The sequence below is a fragment of the Apium graveolens genome, chromosome 10, assembly GCF_009905375.1.
Source record: "Apium graveolens cultivar Ventura chromosome 10, ASM990537v1, whole genome shotgun sequence".
Classification (NCBI taxonomy): domain Eukaryota; kingdom Viridiplantae; phylum Streptophyta; class Magnoliopsida; order Apiales; family Apiaceae; genus Apium; species Apium graveolens.
In genome coordinates this window covers 178,774,999-178,795,430 of record NC_133656.1, presented here as the reverse complement: position 1 = coordinate 178,795,430, position 20,432 = coordinate 178,774,999, and the positions used below count along the sequence as shown (strand labels likewise).

At 36.2% G+C, this 20,432-nt stretch overlaps 2 protein-coding genes across 11 annotated transcripts; both read left to right on the top strand.

Annotated features, from left to right (window-relative positions):
- The first annotated feature begins 282 nt into the window (after window positions 1-282).
- LOC141690069 (uncharacterized) lies at window positions 283-8,830 on the top strand. 9 transcript variants are annotated; one of them, XM_074494663.1, is made up of 7 exons: window positions 284-683; window positions 805-858; window positions 1,903-2,995; window positions 3,187-3,264; window positions 4,102-4,173; window positions 6,405-6,456; window positions 7,932-8,830. In XM_074494663.1, exon 3 carries the CDS (start codon window positions 1,947-1,949, stop codon window positions 2,613-2,615), a length of 669 nt encoding a protein of 222 aa, XP_074350764.1. In that variant the 5' UTR covers window positions 284-683; window positions 805-858; window positions 1,903-1,946; the 3' UTR covers window positions 2,616-2,995; window positions 3,187-3,264; window positions 4,102-4,173; window positions 6,405-6,456; window positions 7,932-8,830. The 9 variants fall into 9 exon arrangements, with proteins under 9 accessions (XP_074350767.1, XP_074350764.1, XP_074350761.1 ...); XM_074494660.1 differs by having other exon boundaries at window positions 5,220-6,456; XM_074494659.1 differs by having other exon boundaries at window positions 4,102-5,463.
- An 8,571-nt stretch (window positions 8,831-17,401) lies between these two features.
- Window positions 17,402-19,974, top strand: LOC141693352 (uncharacterized). 2 transcript variants are annotated; one of them, XM_074498427.1, is made up of 3 exons: window positions 17,402-17,527; window positions 17,958-19,235; window positions 19,329-19,974. In XM_074498427.1, exons 2-3 carry the CDS (start codon window positions 18,130-18,132, stop codon window positions 19,807-19,809), a joined length of 1,587 nt encoding a protein of 528 aa, XP_074354528.1. In that variant the 5' UTR covers window positions 17,402-17,527; window positions 17,958-18,129; the 3' UTR covers window positions 19,810-19,974. The 2 variants fall into 2 exon arrangements, with proteins under 2 accessions (XP_074354528.1, XP_074354527.1); XM_074498426.1 differs by having other exon boundaries at window positions 17,958-19,974.
- The last annotated feature ends 458 nt before the right edge of the window (window positions 19,975-20,432 follow it).

The following is a 20,432-nucleotide window of genomic DNA, read 5'->3' as shown; positions in this document are numbered from 1 at the left end:
TTATTCTCATAAGATATAATTTTAACTGTCTACTTTTTATTATATCATATGAAGGATAATTTTAATGCTGCATGACCCAAGTTTTGGAGAATAAGTACGCTTATTATATATAATAAAGGATATACTTTATAAATAGAATTTTTATTATTTACGTGAATAATATATTCATTAAAATATTGACAAGCACAACATTTACATCAACAAAATACACCAAACTCAACCTGAATATTTTTGGCTTAAAAAAATAAATATTAAGTACCTAGTACTCTTGGATGACATCTGTACTATGACATTTGTCGTTTCAGATTCAAAGTACAGAGCAGGTAGAGTACAGTTGTGGCCTTGCCGTACACTAGTATATCATGTAAAAATCTTTACAAAATCTTGATATGTACCATTTTAAAACCCCGATTAGAACGCCTTGAAGTAACATCTCCATTATCAAGAAAAACAAAGCTGCAAAAGAGAAAAAAATGGTGGTTACTAGAAGATCAAACAAGTCTAAAAAGGAAATGTAGTTGTATTTACAGCTAAGCAAGAAGAAATAAGTGGTTCTGGTTCTGTCAAACGCCAGAAATTGCAGAGGAGAGCAAAAGGGCTTCCACAGCAACAACAACAACCTGACCAACAACAACAAGATGTTCAGAGAGGAACATTCGAGGAGCAACAACAAGAAACTGAAGGTCATCTTGTCACTCTTTTGTGTTTCTTTTTTATGTGTTAATTTAAAGACTTGCTAGAAATTGTAAAATGTAAGAGAAGAGATCTCCATGTTTCTGAGTAATTTTAGATTTATGATTCTAGATGAGAGGCATCAGCATCAAGAGCAAGATCATCTTGCCACTCAACCTCCTTCAGGTACAATCTTTTTTATATATAAAAATAACTCATTACCCTCTTCTTGCTTCTGGAAAGAGACAGACACGCAGTGGTGGAATTAGAGGAGCCTAGCCCAGGCTCTAGTCTCAACTGATTTGCGAAAATCAACCGAGTAACTTGCACTTTATTAAGTTCAAGAGTTAGTTTTTAAACAACTTATGAACTAGGTTATGTCCTACTCGATATGGTACTGGTTATGATTATGTGTTAGCAATTTGCCAACAAAGTTTTAAGTCTTCTAATTTAGTTATAAAAAGATTTATTGATTATGGTGCTAGTTATGATTATTGAATTTATTTTCTTTGTTGCTTAGTATGATTATTAGTTATTGTCTATTATTGTATCATGAATATTTGTGAGTGGTTCCTTTATTCTTTCGGCTGCTTCCAGAGTGTATGAGTCTGTATTTAGGAAACTGATTGCCGTACATAGAGTTTTCATTATGTAATATTGAAGTGAGGTTGATTTGCATACAATGCTTGTATTTAAAATTTCTTGGAAAAATGACAACATCTAAGAGTTCCTCACTAGCTATCCCAATTTTTGTAATTTTGTTATTAGGTGGTTTCTGTTTCTCCCACGTGCTCTGCTTAAAGAAGCCCCTTTGCTATCTTAAATTTATCAGCTCAGTAAGCTCCAACTTCAAGTCTATATAAAAATGAGAAACCATTTTTTCTTTTAAGGCAAGAACAAAAAAATAAGACATATCTGTATGAAGGAGTAAAAAACTAAGTGCTTTTGATCAAGGATTTATTCCAAAGACCTTGCTGTCTTAGTAAAATCCAAGTTTGTCGATATAAAAGTGTGAGAAAGAGAGAGAGAGAGAGAGAGAGAGAGAGAGAGAGATGGTTGTTTATGTGTATTTACAAAATTTCTGAATATTGAAAATTAAAGAGCTATATGTTGCAAATAATCCATGTTTCTGTATGTGTTATTTTAAAGCTCTGTACACTTTGTGTGTTACTTAATGTATTAGAAATTTGGCAGTAAGATGTTCTCTGCTGACGTATGATGCTGTTGTAGGTCATGAAAATGTTGTAGGTCATGAAAAGGAAGCACGTGTTGATATGGGAGGTGGGGAGGTAATGCCTCTTGATATATCCTCAGATGAAGAAGAAATAAAACCCCAGTTAGACAATTTATCACTGCTTGTTTCCGTATCCAAACCACCTTCCCGTATCGAAACTTCAGAACAGAATCTCAAAACACTTATGGCTGCAGCGGTTGTACTCAAGGATGAGTTGGAGAAACACCTAGTAAAAACTGGTCATAAACTGGACATTGCTGACATGGTTAGAAGTGCCAATAAGTGCTTCACTGTATTGGAATTATTAAAAGTTGATTATAGCGCTTTTCATGGTGAAGTTCGCAAGTTGATCAAGCATTTTCAGGAACTCAAAGAAGTCAACGAGAAGAACACATGCCCGGATTTGGACATGAAAGTTGCTTATGAAAAAAGTATGTCTGATGTTAATGCTGCCAGAGAGGAGCTAGCCAATGCTGAACGCAACCTGATCAAGGCGCAAACTGAATATGAGTTAACAATGCAAAGAATTGAAAAGCTCATAGCTATGACACAGAGGCTTAAGGAGGAGGCAGATAAAGAAAAAAATGGGATTACAAATTTGGAAACCAAGAGGCATCGTTGTCATGAGGTTTTATCGTTTTCTGAAAAGAGCAAAGATCAATATGAAAAAATTCAGAGGGCACTTGGTCGATTGCAGGACCTTGTATGATGGTACTGGAGAAGTATTTAGACTTGTCACTTCGTTGGTCTCAGTTGACATTTAGCATTGTAGTTGCAAGACTCCTACCCATTAACATATCATATGTGACATTTGTTGGGTTTGAAAATTGGGAACTTTAAACGCTGTTTTTGTTAATTGCTTCCAAAAAATTGTTGCTTATACAATTATGTGGATTTATCTTTCTTGTCATTTGTCATTTATTCTTCTTTAGCATATGCTTTTATTTTGTTTTGTAATGAATAACAACAGGTAGAGTGAAATGTTTCCTAATTTCTGGCATACTAAGCAGTGACTTGTTGTGTACAAGTGGTTAAGATATAGGTTCTTTCGGAATTGAAAGGCTCAGCATGTCAGCAGGAACTTAAAAGGTACGATATTACCTATCTTAGTTGTAATATGAGAATTTGTTGTCATATTGCTACACCCATCTTTGTTACGTTCTTCTTGCATGAATCTTTCAGCTTTGTCTTTCCATATATTCAATCTGTGATATTTGATGGTGCCTTTGATGGCCTTTTTGTCAAGCTCTGATTTTTTCTTTATGTCTGGGAATGGACAGCTTCATATTGCAAAAACTGTATGTTCTGCTGACGGACTTGGATATTTTGGCGACAATTTGTTGCTTTCATTAAGTTTGGTAGGTCTCGGGCTTGGTCATATATATGTTATGCTTCTTTTTTTTTTTTGATTTTGTTTTTTTTTTGGGGGGAGGGGAGTGTTTGTAGTGACTTCATTCCAACTTGGCAGGTCTCAAGCTTCGTTATATACATGCTATCTTTAGTTCCAATCCATTAACGAGTTTCTGGGATATTTTTTGACTGGTTTAAATCCACCTTATCTTGAAAGTAGTCGCAACGGGCTTTCATGAATCTCATTTGCAAATTAGGGCCAATTAAAGTTACATGCTTGCTTTCTTATAATTTATTTTGTATACAAATATGCGCATAATTAACTTTTGGCTTCTGCTAAGGGATCACTCTACCTCCCAAGGACTGTAGTACCTGAGCTAGAGAAGATTAGAGTAGGCTATGCACAGATGCCAATGATACTTCTTATTTAGTTTAAGGGCATTGTATAATAGAAATATAAATGAATAGCATCCATCAATAACTTTCAACATTCAACATATAAAAATCTTCCAAATCATTTAGCTCGATTCCTGACCCCTCAAATTCTCGCTCTCACAAGCACACGCCTTTAACAACACTAGTTTTAGTAAAGTCATTGCACCTCCAATATGATATGATATGGGGGCTATACATATTGGTCTAGTGTTTAGTTCCTTGAACATTTGTTGCAACTCGCAAGCAATAGAAAGGCCACCCCTAACTTTCTTTATCTTTTGAGAAATCTTATGTCAGTATGTAATAATAGTTTGCTGAGACAGTTCCTTGCATTCTGGTAAATGTAACTTTTCATAGCACAAGGCCTTGCACCTTCTTTTCATGAAAACTGGTTACTTCTACTCTTGCAGGGCGATGCTGCATGTATGTGCTGCTGAATGCTGATGCATGTATTTTTGCTTGCTTGAAGGACTAAAGTTGAGGTTCCCTCTGCACCCTTATCTTTTTCTAGTGTGTTGTTGGTAGTTTTCATCCATTTGCAGTAGAAAACACACCAACTTGTTGAAGTAATTCTTCTTTGCTTTTGTTACTTCATCAAAATTTTAATATGCAGTACAAGTTTAGGTGATTCATAATAATTCATGGGTTATAAATGGTATTTACTAATTTTAATTTAATGCAGATTTTAGTAGAGTTGCTGAAAAATCCCGTAGAATGTTGCTACTTCAAATAGAGATTATGATATATATTTTAAAATCTCATTGAGTTTGATATAATTTCAGAAGACATAAATATACTTGCAAATCCATCAAAGTATATCATTCTATGAAATAAATCATCATTTTTTTTAAATATTCTTTACATTGGCGGACGGGGGCTTGACACACACTTTAATTCTCTTATTAAATGTAGTTGCATAATTTTTTTTCAATTTTTTTTTCTTCTAAATAAAAATATAATGCTCAAACTTTTATACAAAAAAAGAAAATATTAAATTACGGAAATATAATTTATAATTTCCTTAAAATACGTGTCAAACATGTGAAAAAACTGTAAAGAAATGAGAGGGACTGAGGTAGTATAAAATATAAATTGAATACACATGAAATTTTTTTTTTTAATTCAAATTGAATACGCCCGTTAATTAAATATCGATAAAATAGTCGTATATTCTATGAAGACCTATTTAAATATTTTATTTCTATTTTTTATTTAAAAGTTACACAAAATACGAAAAGTATATCAAATAAATTTAAGGCAATAGAAACCATGACGAATTATTAATGGGTCGGGTTTAGGTTTTAACAAGTATACTAAGCACTAAATTACATGCTCCAGTTAGGGGTTTGATCACAAACATCAATTCACACCTCTCATAATCACAATCCCCCATGTAAAATCATAAAAAAAAACACCCCCAATTTCTCGAATATTTATAAACCAAACGATGAATTTACAACCCTATTTACCAAATGATATGATGATAAGGCCAGTGACACAGATGTCTAATTCAAGTTGTAATGCACAGGCACAAAATGCAGAAGTTCGAAGATTTGTGCAGAATAAGATTTATGATTATTTGATTGTTAAAGTGCAACAACTATCTAGTCATGTACCCATGAAAAGAATAATTGATTTGACTAGAGTGTTAGATAAGGCTATGTTTAATGTGTCTTCAACTTTGGATGAGTATATGAACATGGATACGTTCGAGACTCGCTTGATTTTCTATTTGAAGCAGTTACGGAATGCTCAACGACAGATGAATTCCGGTATCTCCAGTTTTTCATTTTTAATGTGGTGTTGAAATTTGTTGGTAAATATGTTGATATCGTATTTTCGACTAGTTTAATTGTTGATCCTAATGTTAGAAACAACTTGAAATTTTTTAAGAATGATGCTTTGTGTTAGAAATTACGTAAATCTCGAGTTTTGGTTTTTAATGCAGTGTGGAAATTTGTTGAGAATTATGATGATAGTGTTTTCGACTAGTTTAATTATTGGTCCTAATATCTGTAACAACTTGAGAATTTTTAAGAATGATGGTTTGTGTTAGAAATTACTTAAATCTAGAGTTTTGGTTTTTAGTGTGGTGTGGAAATTTGTTTGTGATTATGATGATATCCTATTTTCGACTATTTAAATTATTGGTCCAAATGTCAGTAAGAACTTGAGAACTTTTAAGAATGATGGTTTGTGTTAGAGATTACTTAAATCTCGAGTTTTGTTTTTTAATGTGGCGTGGAATTTTTTTGTTGGTTATGATGGTGTTGGATTTTTGACTAGTTTAATTATTGATCCTAATCTCAGTAAGAACTTGAGAATTTTTAAGAATGATGGTTTGTGTTAGAAATTACTTAAATCCGGTTATAAATTTGAAATTTGATATTAGGTGATTGGCATTATTATACTTGAAGGATGGTCTTTTTCTTACACAAGACATGATTATACGATGTGTATAATGGTTGTGTGTGCCCATTGTGTTTGTTATACTTATTTAGTACTTTAGAGTAGTTCATGATTGGTTAGGCTGCCAGTTGATTGTTTTTGTCTTTTATATAATTTGCACTCAAAGGACTTGAAATGATAATACTATGTGTATACTGCTTGTGTGTGCGAATATGTTTGTGTTATACTTATGCAGGACTTTAGTAGTTCATTATTGTTTAGACTGCTAGTGATTGGTTGTCTTTAAAATTTTTTGTACTCAAAGGACTTGGACAGCAACAACAAGAAGTTGGAGGATCAACAACAAGAAAATGAAGGTCATCCTTTTGTGTTTCTTTTTACGTATTCATTTACTTGCTATAAAATGTAAAATGTAAAATGTAAGAGAAGAGATCTCCATATTTCTGAGTCATTTAAGATTTATGAGTCTGGGCAATATTTGGTGTTGTATTTATACATTTATGATATCGGAGGAGGTGCATCAGCATCAAGAAAAAGACCATCTTGCCATTCAACCTCCTCCAGTACCATTTATATATGAAAATAACTCATTACCCTTTTCTTTTCTTTGCTCTGGAAAGAGACACACACAGTGTTGTAATTAGGGGAGGCTAGCCCATGGTATACAAATGATTGATTGACTATCAATAAAAGAAAAGTACTAGCCTAGCAGGTGACTTTCCCTATCTGTAGTTCTTTCAGAACCTCTATCCAACCGCCTGCTTGTGTAGAGACCTGCCCCTCTTATCAGGGTAGCACTATTCCGGAGCGCCCGTTTGAATCAGTACGTAAGAGTTTCAACGGGCAAGTGACTTTACTTTAGGTTTCCAAATTCAAAGCCTAGGGATTAGTGTGTGAGACCGCGATCCACAAACTAAGTCTCTAATCTCAACTAATTTCCGGAAATCAACTGAGTAACTTGCACTTTAAGAATTAGCTTTTAAACAACTTATATACTCGGTTATGGATTACTGGATATGGTACTGGTTCTGATTATGTATCAGCAATTTTGCAAGCAACGTTTTAAAGTTTCTGATTTAGTTATATATATATTATTGATTATGGTACTACTTATGATTATTGATTTTTTTTTATCTGTTCCAAAGTACGATTGTTAAATTATTGTTTATTATTGTATTACGGTTATTTCATATTTGTGAGTGATTCCTTAATTCTTTCAGCTGCTTCCAGAGGGTATGCGTCCGCAATTAGGAAACTAATTGCATACATAGGGATTACATGATATAACGTTGAAGTGAGGTTGATTTGTATATAGTGTTTGTACATAAAATTTCTAGGAAGAATGACAGTAATATCTAAGGGTTCCTCAAACTAGCTATCCTGATTTTTGCAATCTGTTAAAGGTGGTTTCTGTACGTACTCTGCTTAAAGAAGCCTCTTTGGTATCTTAAAAATATCGGTTCAGTACACTCCAATTTCACGTTAATATAAAATAAAGACCATTTTCTTTTAAAAGGAAAAAACAAACAAATTAGACATATCTGTTTGAAGGAATAAAGAACTAAGTGCTTCTGATCAAGGACTAATTCCAAAGGCTATGTTGTCTTAGTAAACTCCAAGTTTGTCGATATAAAAATAAAACAAGAGGGAGAGAGATGGTTGTTTGTGTGTATTTACATATTTGCTGAATAATGAAAAGTAGAGAGCTATGTTGCAAATAATCCATGTTTCTCAATATGTTATTTTAAGCTCTGTACACAAGTGTGTTACTTATTGCATTAGAAATTTAGCAGCACAATGTTCTCTATGCTGACATATGACGTTGTTGTAGGTCATGAAAAGGAAGCACTAGTTGAAAATATGGGAGGTGAAGAGATAATGCTTCTTGATATATCCTCAGATGAAGAAGAAACAAAACCCCAGTTTGACCATTTATCAATGCTTATGCCCGTATCCAAATCACCTTCCCATATCGAAACTTCAGGAGAGAATCTTGAAATACTTATGGCTGCGGCGGTTGTACTCAAGGATGAGTTGGTAAAACACCTAGTAAAAACTGCACATAAAGTGGACACTGCTGACATGGTGCGAAGTGCTAATAAGTGCTTCATCGGATTGAAGTCACTAAAAGTTGATTATGGAGCTTTTCATGGTGAAGTTCGCAAGTTGATCAAGCATTTTCAGGAACTCAAAGAAGTCAACGAGAAGAACACATGCCCGGATTTAGATTTGAAAGTTGCTTATGAAAAAAGTATGTCTGATGTTAATGCTGCCAGGGAGGAGCTAGCCAATGCTGGAAGTAACCTGATCATTGCGCAAACTGATTACCAGTCAAAAATGCAAAGAATTGAAAAGCTCATAGCTAAGACACACAGGCTTATAGAGGAGGCGGAAAAAGAAAGAATTGGAATTGGGAATCTGGAAACAAAGAGGTATCATTGTGACGAGGTTTTATTGCTTGCTGAAAAGAGAAAAGCTCAATATGAAAATATTCAGAGGTCAGTTAATCGTTTGAAAGGCCTTGTATGAAGGTACCGAGGAAATATTCAAACTTAAACTTTTATAGGTCTCAGTTGACATTTAGCCTTGTAGCTGCAACACTCCTACCATTATTCTGTCATATGTGACATTTTGATGGGTTGGAAATTGCGAATCTAATACGCTGCTTTTGTGTGTTGTTTTCAGAAATTGTTGCTTCTATAATTATGTGGAAATACCTTTGTTTATGTTTCTCGCGAGTTTAAACCTATCATTCTCTAGCATATGCTTTTATTTGTTTTGTGATAAAAAACAACAGATAGAGTGAACTGCTTCCTAACAGATAAATTGAGTTTGTCGTCATTGCTCCACCTGTCTTTGTTATGTACTTCTAGCATGAATCTTTCACCTAGTCTTTTCATATATTCAACCTGTGATACTGATGGTGCCTTTGATGGCCTTCTTGTCAAGCTCCTATTTGTTCTGTATGCCTGAATGGACAGATTCGTAATGCAGAATTTGTATGTTCTGTTGACGGACTTGGTCATCTCCCTTGCAAGACTTGAGCTCTTGCAAAATTCATCAATGTTTGATATCTCTGTTCCTCTACTCTACCCTTCTCCTTTACCCTCTACCATTCGTATGGTTTAATGGTAAACTTATAGATACAACCATGTTCTTTTATATTACTGTATATATACTTCCTCTGGTTCTTACCTTTGGGAATTTTGTTGAGTTGCTGTAGGTAAACTGCTTAAATTTTGTTAGCCCAAAGAGAATGTTTATAGTCGCTAAAAAGATTTCGAAACATGAAGCTGCTAATGCAGCTCATTGTTATTAAAAAAAGAGACTGTTAATACTACTGAATGTGCTAAGCTGTCGTTTATCGAACTTTTGCTTTTAAAAGTTTGTTTATTTGCAAGATACTAGTTTGGTTTCAGCTAAAATGTAATAAATGAACAGGGGACATATTTATTGAACATATGAGGTGATCAAGTGAGGAGTTCAGTTGATAGATGGGGATGCAACATGTCTAATAGATAAAAAAATAAACAGTTATACTTTGTTACAGTGATACGCTTATGAAAATTAGAAGGTTCATCAGAATATCAGCAAGATATTTGAACTCCGCCTCTATTGGTCATGTTGTTTGTGCACAAATGTTTCGTCTATGCATTTGCATCGATTCAATGTGTAAAACTGCTGGTGCCTTTGGAGTTCAATTTCAGATGTCATTTTCTCGTGGTTAAATTTGTATCTTTATAACTTAAAAAGATTGAAGCTTAATTGATTTAATCATGTACAAATATGGTACAGGAGTTCTCTTGATGCTGTGATTCTTGTTTGACAAACACCTTCACATATAGATCATTCAGAACTACATTCATTTGTTCCAGTAGTAATATTCAGTTTTAATCTATGTTTCTGCACAAGTTCCTTTAGCATACCTTGTGTTCCTTCCTGGCACTTTAGTAATGTGTTTGTATTAGGAGTGACATTAACTTCTTATTACATGATCAATATCATTTGAAATAATTATTTGGCAGTACATTTTACTCTTGATAATAATTGTATGAACACTAACAAAATCAGTTTTAAAGTGATGATATTACATGTTAGATTGTAACTATGCTGTACTGGACTCACCAGTAATGTACACAACCTCATTTCATCATTTTGAAGAAACTAAAAGCACATACTAATATGCATTTAAAAGTTCAAGCATGGAAGCAAGAAACTAAATGGTTCTTGATTGAAAACCTGGCGCGTAGAAAATCTTTTACAAAGATCTCGTAAAATCCTATAATATAAATTCCCAGTTGAATATTGTAGCAGGAGTGCCATTACAACTCATCTTATCAAGATTCAAAAAAAAGGAAGCTTAAGAATTTATAGAGAAAAATGGTGAATACACCAAGATCAAACATGGCAACAAGGAAAACTGAGGTTCTTTGTACTCCTAAGAAAAAACCCACCAAATTTTACACTTATTCTAAGCGCAACAAAGTGCAGAGGGGGAGGCGAGAGCACGAAGAACAAGAACAACTCCAACATCATCAACAACCTCAACCACAAAATGAAGATCTTCTCGTTCCTCCTCCTACTACTACTACTACCATCACTGCAGGTCTCTCTCTCTGTCTCTCTGTCTCTCTGTCTCTCTCTGTCTCACACACATACACACTTTCCTAGCTCGGGGTCATTTTCTTATTACACACACACATAATTTACTATCTTGATGGAAAATGAAAAAAAAAGAGTACTGAGCTAAAGTATAGAATGTCCCTCTGTTTGCTTGTTTTCAGAGAGAGAGAGAGGGGGGGGGCTAGAGAGAGGGAGGGAGGGAGCGAGAGAGACAGAGAGAGATTTGTGTATAAAGTTCTTAAAAACTTACTAATTTTTTGTTTTTTCCCTGTGATTTGTCTCTATTTAAATATGTTTTAAATTTAGGTCACTTGAATGAAGTAGAAGATGTGGTTATGAGTGATAGGGAGATGATACCCCTGGAAATTTCTTCTTCAGAAGAAGAAGATACAAAGCTCGTAATTGACCAACCGTTATGGTTAGAACCTGTATCCAGTAGATGCCGAAGTATTTATACTAAAATTCCGCTCCAGAAGCGTATGGAGGCAGCGGCTGTACTTATGGATTTATTTGTGTCAAATCTTGAAACGAATGGACATCAAATGAGCATTTCTCTCATAGTCGAAAAGGGTGATGACTGCTTTAAGGGGTTGAGGTCGTTATATGTTGATTTTCAACCCTTTCATGCTGAAGTTCTGAAGTTGATCAACTCTTATCGGAAGCTTAAACAGATTAGCAATGGGAAGAACACAGAGGCTGCTCGGGACTGGAAGGACGCTTACGAAATGAGTGTGCTCGTTGCTAATGATGCAGAAGAAGAGCTACACACTGATGAATCTGAAGTCATTAATGCTCAAACTAATGGAACTAGTCACCTATTTCCTCTTCTAGTATTTGCCTTGTTTATTTCATTTATTTCACTGCACTTTTACATGTGTGATGACACATTTGTCTGTAATAATATTCAGGAGGGTATCTTAGACTTTTCCTGTCAAAAGGAATCTTTCTGTTAGTCTTGCTGTCATTCCCATCAGGATATATGGGATGAGCAGGTGCTGTGTTTGTGAGCTTTTCTAGATCTACTTTTGAGCAATATATGAATGAAGCTTTGGCTCTACAATTCTCTAGCTCATAACTTTCATTTTGCTGCTGTCTTTATAAAACTATCATGGTATCAGAGCCGCATATGAAATTTGAGTGAATTAATAGAGTCATAGTCATCTTCTCTGATTCATATTGTCCTTTCTTTTTGCTCAGATCTAAAGCTCCTTTGTAATCCAGAAGTGTTGTGATTAAAGAGTGAGCTGTGCTTGTCTTTATACTCTAATCATGACATCAGGAAGTAAATTTTCTTTCTCCGATATGCAAAACCCATTGTTTCTTCATCCATCAGACAACCCTCTTTCTATCAGCGTTACGAAACTCGAAGGAGCGGCTGATTATCGCTCTTGGAAACGATCCATGGAGATTCAGCTTTCCTCAAAGCGCAAGCTTGGATTTGTAGATGGTACGGAGGTCAAAAACACATCTGATACGACAGAAGCAGTTCAATGGGAGACTTGTAATAGCATGGTAATCTCTTGGATACATAATAATATCTCCGAGTCAATTAAAAAATCTGTCTTGTTTATTACATCTGCTTCTGAGTTATGGAAACAATTAGAGAAGCGTTTTCAGCTTACTAATGGGTCTCGTAAGTATAAATTAAGCAAAGAGTTGTTTGGTCTTAAGCAAAATGGTAGCACTGTTGTTGATTACTTTACATCTCTTAGTAGTATATGGGAAGAACTCGAGTCTATGAATCTCTTACCATCTGTTAAAACTGTAAGTGACGATATTACTGCTCTGTTGAGAGCCATTCATGCCCAAAAAGAAGAGGCTAAGTTATTTCAATTTCTAAACGGTCTTGATGATAAATACTCTCCTCAACGTAGTCAGTTGCTTATGTTGATTCCTCTGCCCAGTGTTGAAGCTGCTTGTTCTGCTATTCAGCAGGAAGAATCTCAAAACGAGATTCTTAATAAATCTTATTCCTATGAAAATGAAATGTCTGCTATGTTTACTAAAACGGCTGTAAATGTCGACAAACCTGTTACATGTGGAGCGTGTGGTGGAAAAGGTCATACTAATAATAACTGTTGGAATATCATTGGCTACCCCAGATGGCATTATAAGTATAAACCACCAAGAGGACCAGCTAATGTCAATAACAGAGGCAACTCTCCTGCTGGAAAATGGCATAATCCTAAAAATACTTCAAAAGGTCCTGTGGCGGCCAATGTAACTGTTGATACTACTGCATCAGCTCAACCTATATCCTTCACTCCTCAGCAACTTCAACAATTGCTGCAACTCATGCCCACACATACTCAATCCATGAGCTATGAAGCTGCAGATGATGTGCTGGATTCACCTTTTTCTGGCATGATTATGTGTGATAATGTGCAGACTGTTCAAACTGTCTGTGAAGATTGGATTGTGGACACAGGTGCAAGCAATCATATGACCTCGAATTTGAGTCTCCTCGGGAACATTAAAGCTGCACCACCCAACTTAACAGTCAATTTGCCCACCGGCTCTAAGGCTGCAGTTACTCACACTGGTGATTTGCAATTAAAGAATGGACTGAGACTACTAAAGGTGTTGTATGTTCCCTACTTCACTCATAATTTGTTGTCTATTCAAAAATTGTCTGAGGATAATGCTTGTTATGCTGTTTTTAGTCCTAAATTCTGCACTATTGTTGATACTGAAACACACACAGTAAGAGCAAAAGGCATCGTTGAAAATGGATTGTACCACATGTCTAATACTGCTCTTTCTGCTGCTTCTAATGTGGAATGTTTGAGTGTCACCACTCCGACTTTGTCTGATCAGTACACTGTGTGGCACAATCGATTAGGACATGCCCCGGTGTCGAAATTGAAATTCATTGATTGTGTCAAACACTGTGTTCATGCCTGTGGAACAGTATGTTTAACATGTCCCATGGCAAAATTTACAAAACTACCATTCCAGCTAAGTGAATCATGTGCATCAAAGGCTTTTTCTCTTATTCATACGGATATCTGGGGTCCTTATAAGGTGGTTACAAGACAGAAGTTCAAATACTTTCTCACAATAGTGGACGATTTCTCTAGAATGACATGGATCTACTTACTGCAACACAAGTCAGAGTATTTGCATTCACTAAAATTATTCTGTAGTTTTGTTCAAAGACAGTTTGATGCCTCTATTGCCGTTGTTCGATCTGACAATGCTCTTGAGTTCGACACGACAATGCTCTTGAGTTCGACACGGCAGCATGTAGAGAATTCTTTCAATCACAAGGAATAGTGCACCAGACCTCCTGTGTTTACAGACCACAACAGAACTCGAGAGTTGAACGAAAGCACAGACACGTGCTTGAAGTGGCGCGGGCTCTCATGTTTCAGTCAGGGTTGGCAATATCTTTCTGGGGGGAATCTGTGCTCACTGCTATCTTCATTATAAACAAGTTACCTTCCTCTGTTCTTGACAACAAATGCCCTTATGAGCTTTTATATGATAAGCCTGTTGATTATAGCGAGTTCAGGTCTTTTGGTTGTTTAGCTTTTTCTTCTAATCCTGATCACACGTCTGATAAATTGGCACCTCGAGGTGTGCCCTGTGTTTTTATAGGATACCCTCCCACTCAAAAGGGATATAGATTGCTTGATCTTAGAACTATGAAACCTTTTGTGTCTCGCGATGTAACTTTCAATGAGCTCATCTTTCCTTTAAATTCAACCACATCCAACCCATATATGCATCATTTGCCAACTGTTATGCCTAGTACTCAACCCAAGCCTTATTATGATGATGATATTTTTCCAGTCACACAACCTGCTATTGTTGTAGCTCCTGATGTTAACTCTCAAAATACCAATACGCATCCTGAAAACACAACTCAGTTTGATACCTCAGATTCTCCAGTCACCAACACACCTGTGACTCATTCTAACCAAGACAAGGACCTCACACCTCCTAGAAGAACAACCAGAACCCATAAGCCGCCAGTTTGGATGGAGTCTTATATCACTAAACCTTTTTCCAACCCCTCTGCTAATTTTGCTATACCATCTCAGTCTGTCACACCCATGTTTACCTGTCTTCTGTCATCCTTAACATCTAAATCAGACCCTATCAGTTTCAAACAAGCAGTGCAAGATATCAACTGGGTCCAGGCCATGAATGTTGAATTGGATGCTCTCGAAGCCAATGACACCTGGGAAATCACTTCCTTACCACCTGATAAAAAAGCTATCGGATGCAAGTGGTTGTATAAAATGAAGTTTGGCTCGGATGGATCAGTTTAAAGGTTCAAGTCTAGGTTGGTCATCTTGGGCTGTAAGCAAATCTATGGTGTAGATTATGAACACACCTTTGCCCCTGTTGCCAAGATGACAACAATGCGTGCACTTCTTGCAGTAGCAGCTCTACAGAATTGGTCTGTACAACAAATGGACGTCACAAACGCATTTCTTCATGGGGACTTATATGAAACTGTTTATATGAAAATGCCAAAAGGATATACTCACTATGGCTGCAGAGTAACTTTAAATCAGGGGGAGTTCTCTTCTTCCAAGCCTACCATGGTATGTAAGCTCAAAAAATCTCTTTACGGACTTCGACAGGCGCCTCGAAATTGGTTCAGTAAATTATCATCCACACTAAAAACTCTGGGGTTCACTCAATCTCTTTCAGATTATAGTTTATTCACACAAACTAAGGAATCTTCTATAACTCTCGTCCTTGTTTATGTCGATGATCTCCTTCTTTCAGGAAATGATATGTCTGAGATTACAACTCTAAAATCCATGCTCTCCTCAACGTTTAAAATGAAGGATCTAGGTGATGTGAGTTACTTCTTGGGTCTTGAAATCACCAGGTCTGCTGCTGGATTTTTTGTGTCTCAAAAGAAATATGCAGTTGATTTGATTACTGAATGTGGCCTGGTAGATACAACTCCTCTAAAAATTCCAATGGATATTCATCTTCGCCTCAAGGCTGACACTGGTGAATATCTCAGGGACCCTCATCCTTACCAACGCCTTCTTGGTAAACTAATATATCTCACAATCACGCGTCCAGACATCGCTTTTTCTGTACACATATTGACACAGTTTATGCAAAATCCAACGAGTCAACATATGGAAGCTGCTAAGAAACTAGTGAGATATATCACTTTAAATCCAGGTCAAGGTATATTACTTGTTTCGTCTACAGCTGCTGAACTCAAGGCCTATAGTGACAGTGATTGGGCCACCTGTCCCATGACCAGACGTTCTACCACTGGTTTCTGTGTTCTGTTGGGCTCGTCACCTATTTCCTGGAAAACTAAGAAACAGCCAGTTGTGGCTCGTTCAAGTGCTGAAGTAGAATACCGTTCCATGGCTCTTGCAACTTGTGAGGTGACCTGGTTATCTGCATTGTTAAAAGATATGGGTCTTCACAACTTACCTCCGACAATCTTGCACTGTGACAATCAGGCGGCCCTTGCTATAGCAGCTAATCCCGTTCTCCACGAGCGCACCAAACATATTGAGGTAGACCTGCATTTTATTAGAGACAAAGTCACTGAAGGCTCCATTCTGACCAAGCAAGTTCCCTCACATGCCCAAATCGCAGACATCTTCACCAAAGCCCTCTCTTCCAAGCAACACTATACTCTGTTGAACAAGCTTGGAGCTGCAGCTGAGCTCCCCTCCTAGCTTGAGGGGGAGTAATGGAACTAGTCACCTATTTCCTCTTCTAGTATTTGCCTTGTTTATTTCATTTATTTCACTGCACTTTTACGTCTGTAATAATATTCAGGAGGGTATCTTAGACTTTTCCTGTCAAAAGGAATCTTTCTGTTAGTCTTGCTGTCATTCCCATCAGGATATATGGGATGAGCAGGTGCTGTGTTTGTGAGCTTTTCTAGATCTACTTTTGAGCAATATATGAATGAAGCTTTGGCTCTACAATTCTCTAGCTCATAACTTTCATTTTGCTGCTGTCTTTATAAAACTATCACTATTGGCATCCTAGTGCTGATAATTCTTTCTGCGAATATGCTACGTGAAATTTGCTATTCTTAAATTGATGTCTTGTGATTCCCACTAGCTGACAAATATTTGAAACTATTATCTCTACTCCATGGCTTTGAACCTTTACAAGAGACGTAAGTTGCAGTTTTTGTAGCTTTCTTTAAATTCTGTCAAGTGAAACTTTTACCATTTCTAACTTCCTTTTCAGGGTACAATTCATTTACAGACTTTTAGTCCACGTGCAACGTGCTAGCACCCAGCATTTCAACACGTGAAAACAAAAAGAGAGGGACAGAATTTTGAGCTCAAGCAAGGAATATTTTACCTTCTTAAAAACCTAGTACTGATTTGAATTTACATGTCAACATTCCGAAATAGTATTCTAAATTTTATTTCGGAAAGTACATCTATGTCAATAAGTAATTCAAATAAATATAATACATCACAAAAATATTCAGTATGTAATGCAAGTTCACATAATCAATTTATTAATATCCTGATATAATATAACCTTTTGATTATTAAATCCATTTATTCATTAATATCTTGACTTTTCAAAGTTAGGCCGATTGAATTTTGACTAGCAATTGTAACAAATATTGTTATATATAAACAAAAAAATCATAATATCTGTCCTGAGATATTGATTTATATATAAAATAAAATTCCATAAAAATCAAAAGTGCAACCAGCCTACAATCAGCTGACCAAACACTACATAGCAGGAGAAGAAGTACAACAAGAACAAAAGGGAACCACTGCTTTCTCTTCCACAACAACAACAACTCTCCCATGATTCTCTTACATGTCAAAGGTATCATCTTTGTCCTTTTTGTTTTAATTTACTAAACCTCTATTCATATATATGCTATTGCCTAAATGTCTGTATATTATCTTTTCAATCCAATGTTTGTTTAATCTACTTCTTGTTCATTACTCACGTACATTCTTTGTCAGTTATATTTGTGTGTTTTCTTGATTATTGTTTCTGCAATTTCACTATGTGTTTAATTCTTTTTATGTGTGTAATTTTATATGTACAGGATTGTATGTGAATTAGTTATTATTTGTGTTGGCTGATCATATTCTTTGAGTATCATAATGGGTTTTCTCTATGGGTTCTTGGGGTGGATTTGTTAATCTTATATTGCTATAGTTGATTCCAAGATTCCAATTTTCATTGCGAGAGCTAAAGAATTACTAGTACTTAGTAAACTTTTTTCTTGAATTTTCTCTTGGTATAGTGAGATGAGTGTTGCTCCACTTCTACGGGTAACAGACCTGGGAGGATATTCTGTTCACGTCTCGTTGTGAATAGTTTTCTTCAGCTGAGAAGAAGATAGTCAAAATTGTTTATGAATTGAAAACCTTGCTTCTTGGGATTTTGGAGGTTGTAAACGGACGTGATTTAAAAGGATGGTTTTGAATGATAGTGGTGAACAAAATGAAGGGGGTAATGGATGTAATGATTCTAAAGTTAAGGGTCGAGTCCCTCTGACAATAGAAACTACTCAAGTAGAGGTTATTAGAAGTGAAGACCCTCAAAGTCGGTCTGATGGTAGTAGCTCAGCTGTTAATTCCAACAGAACAAGGTTCCTTAACTTTGGTTCTTTGGAGTCCCCATCTGTTAAATTTCAGAAATATGCCTTGGTTATGGATGAAATTTCCCGTAAAGTACCTTCTTCTCATAGTCAGAATTTTCGGGATCGTTTGCAGAAGGTTTTTAGTCGGAAAATTGATTGGGATTGTCTTAAGAAAATATGCAAAGAATGGATAAGAAATCCAATGAATATGGTTCTTTTAGTGTGGATAGTATGTGTTGCTGTGTCTGGTGCCATTTTATTCCTTGTTATGACTGGAATGTTAAACAGTGCCCTCCCGAGGAAGTCCCAGAGAGATGCATGGTTTGAAGTCAACAACCAAATACTCAATGCGTTGTTCACCCTTATGTGTCTATACCAACACCCCCAACGGTTATACCATCTTATTCTTTTATTGAGATGGAGACCAGAAGACATTTCTAGACTCAGGAAGATATACTGCAAGAATGGAACTTACAAACCTCATGAGTGGGCACATATCATGGTTGTAATAATTTTACTGAATCTCAACTGCTTTGCGCAATATGCCTTATGTGGTCTGAATGTGGGGTACAAGAGATCAGAGCGGCCTCCAATTGGGGTTGGAATAACAATTTCAGTTGCAATCGGCGCTCCAGCGATTGCTGGTATTTACTGTATTGTTAGCCCCCTAGGGAAGGACTACGATTTTGAAGTAGATGAAGAAGCACAAATGCAAATTACCACTGCTGGCGCTAGCAGGACAAACCAGCTGAGATCAAAATCTTTAGAAAGATGGTTCTCATTTGCATCCAGAGATGAGGGAAAAAGTGAGGAAAATAGACCACAATGGAGTGGGGGTATACTTGACTTTTGGGATGACATATCTTCAGCATATCTCTCTTTGTTCTGCTCGTTTTGTGTTTTTGGATGGAATATGGAGAGACTTGGATTCGGGAACATGTATGTTCACATTGCGACCTTTCTCCTTTTTTGTCTGGCTCCTTTTTGGATTTTCAATTTGGCTGCCATTAATATTAACAACGAAATTGTCAGGCAGGCATTAGGGCTTGTTGGAATCTTTCTTTGCATTTTTGGGTTACTCTACGGTGGCTTTTGGAGGATTCAGATGCGGAAGAGATTCAATTTGCCCCCAAATTATTCATGTTGTGGCAAGCCAGCTGTTGCAGATTGTGCATCGTGGCTTTTCTGCTGTTGGTGTACCCTTGCTCAGGAAGTACGTACTGGGAATTCTTATGATATTTTAGAGGATAGGTTATGCAGAAAACATCTGGACAGAAGTATCCAGTTACCTATCTCTCCATTGCCACGTGAAGATGGAGATTTCCATATTACATTTGCCGCTAGCTCTTCAGCAGAGATCACTAAAGCCAAAACTCCAAGTCCTACCCGATTTTCAGAGGATTATATCAATCCAAGCCGGGAGCTCTGTGACAGGGAAGAAGATGGCAAAACTGGTAATCCTGACATGATGACACCACCCGCCCCTCCTTTAATACAAAGAGGCCATAGTTAAAAGAATACACTTAAATATACTCCTGTGAATTGCACAACAAATGCTGCTACCTTGCATAATTTTTACATGTTTCTTGAGTTTAATTACTTGTCATAATGGTTCATCATCACCGAGTATTGAACACTTTCAACTCCTCTTAACCAACAGATTGGACTTGCCGTACTACTTTTAATTTGATTTTTTAGGAAATAACAGATGATTGTGTTATCTGCCAAGTAGTAAAGTTTTCAATTTTCCCGTCTTTTCCTGCCAGGGAAGGGAGCATGTTGCCCGTAACTAGGGGGAGCAATCCTCGGATCGGTTCGGTTTTTAGATAAAACCGGAACCGGAAGTCTTCGGTTTTTAAAATTAAAAACCGCAACCGCAACCGATCCATCGGATCGGTTTCGGTTTTAAAAATTCCGGATCGGTTTATATCGCTTCGGTTTCGGTTGCAAAATCGATTAAAAAAATGTATTGCATAATGTCTAGGCATAGTGTATAAAGACGATTTTTCTTATATATCAAACAAAGACGACAACCATCTTATTTTCTAGAACTGCATAATCTGTAGACTTTAAAAAACATCTTGAAAATAATAGAAACAAACATATATTAAGAATGAAATATTCGAATATTAAAAC

What these genes read in the sequence shown, in the direction of transcription:
- LOC141690069 (XM_074494666.1), top strand. Translation starts at nt 1,947, where the DNA reads ATGGGAGGTGGGGAGGTAATGCCTCTTGATATATCCTCAGATGAAGAA.
- LOC141693352 (XM_074498426.1), top strand. Translation starts at nt 18,130, where the DNA reads ATGGTTTTGAATGATAGTGGTGAACAAAATGAAGGGGGTAATGGATGT.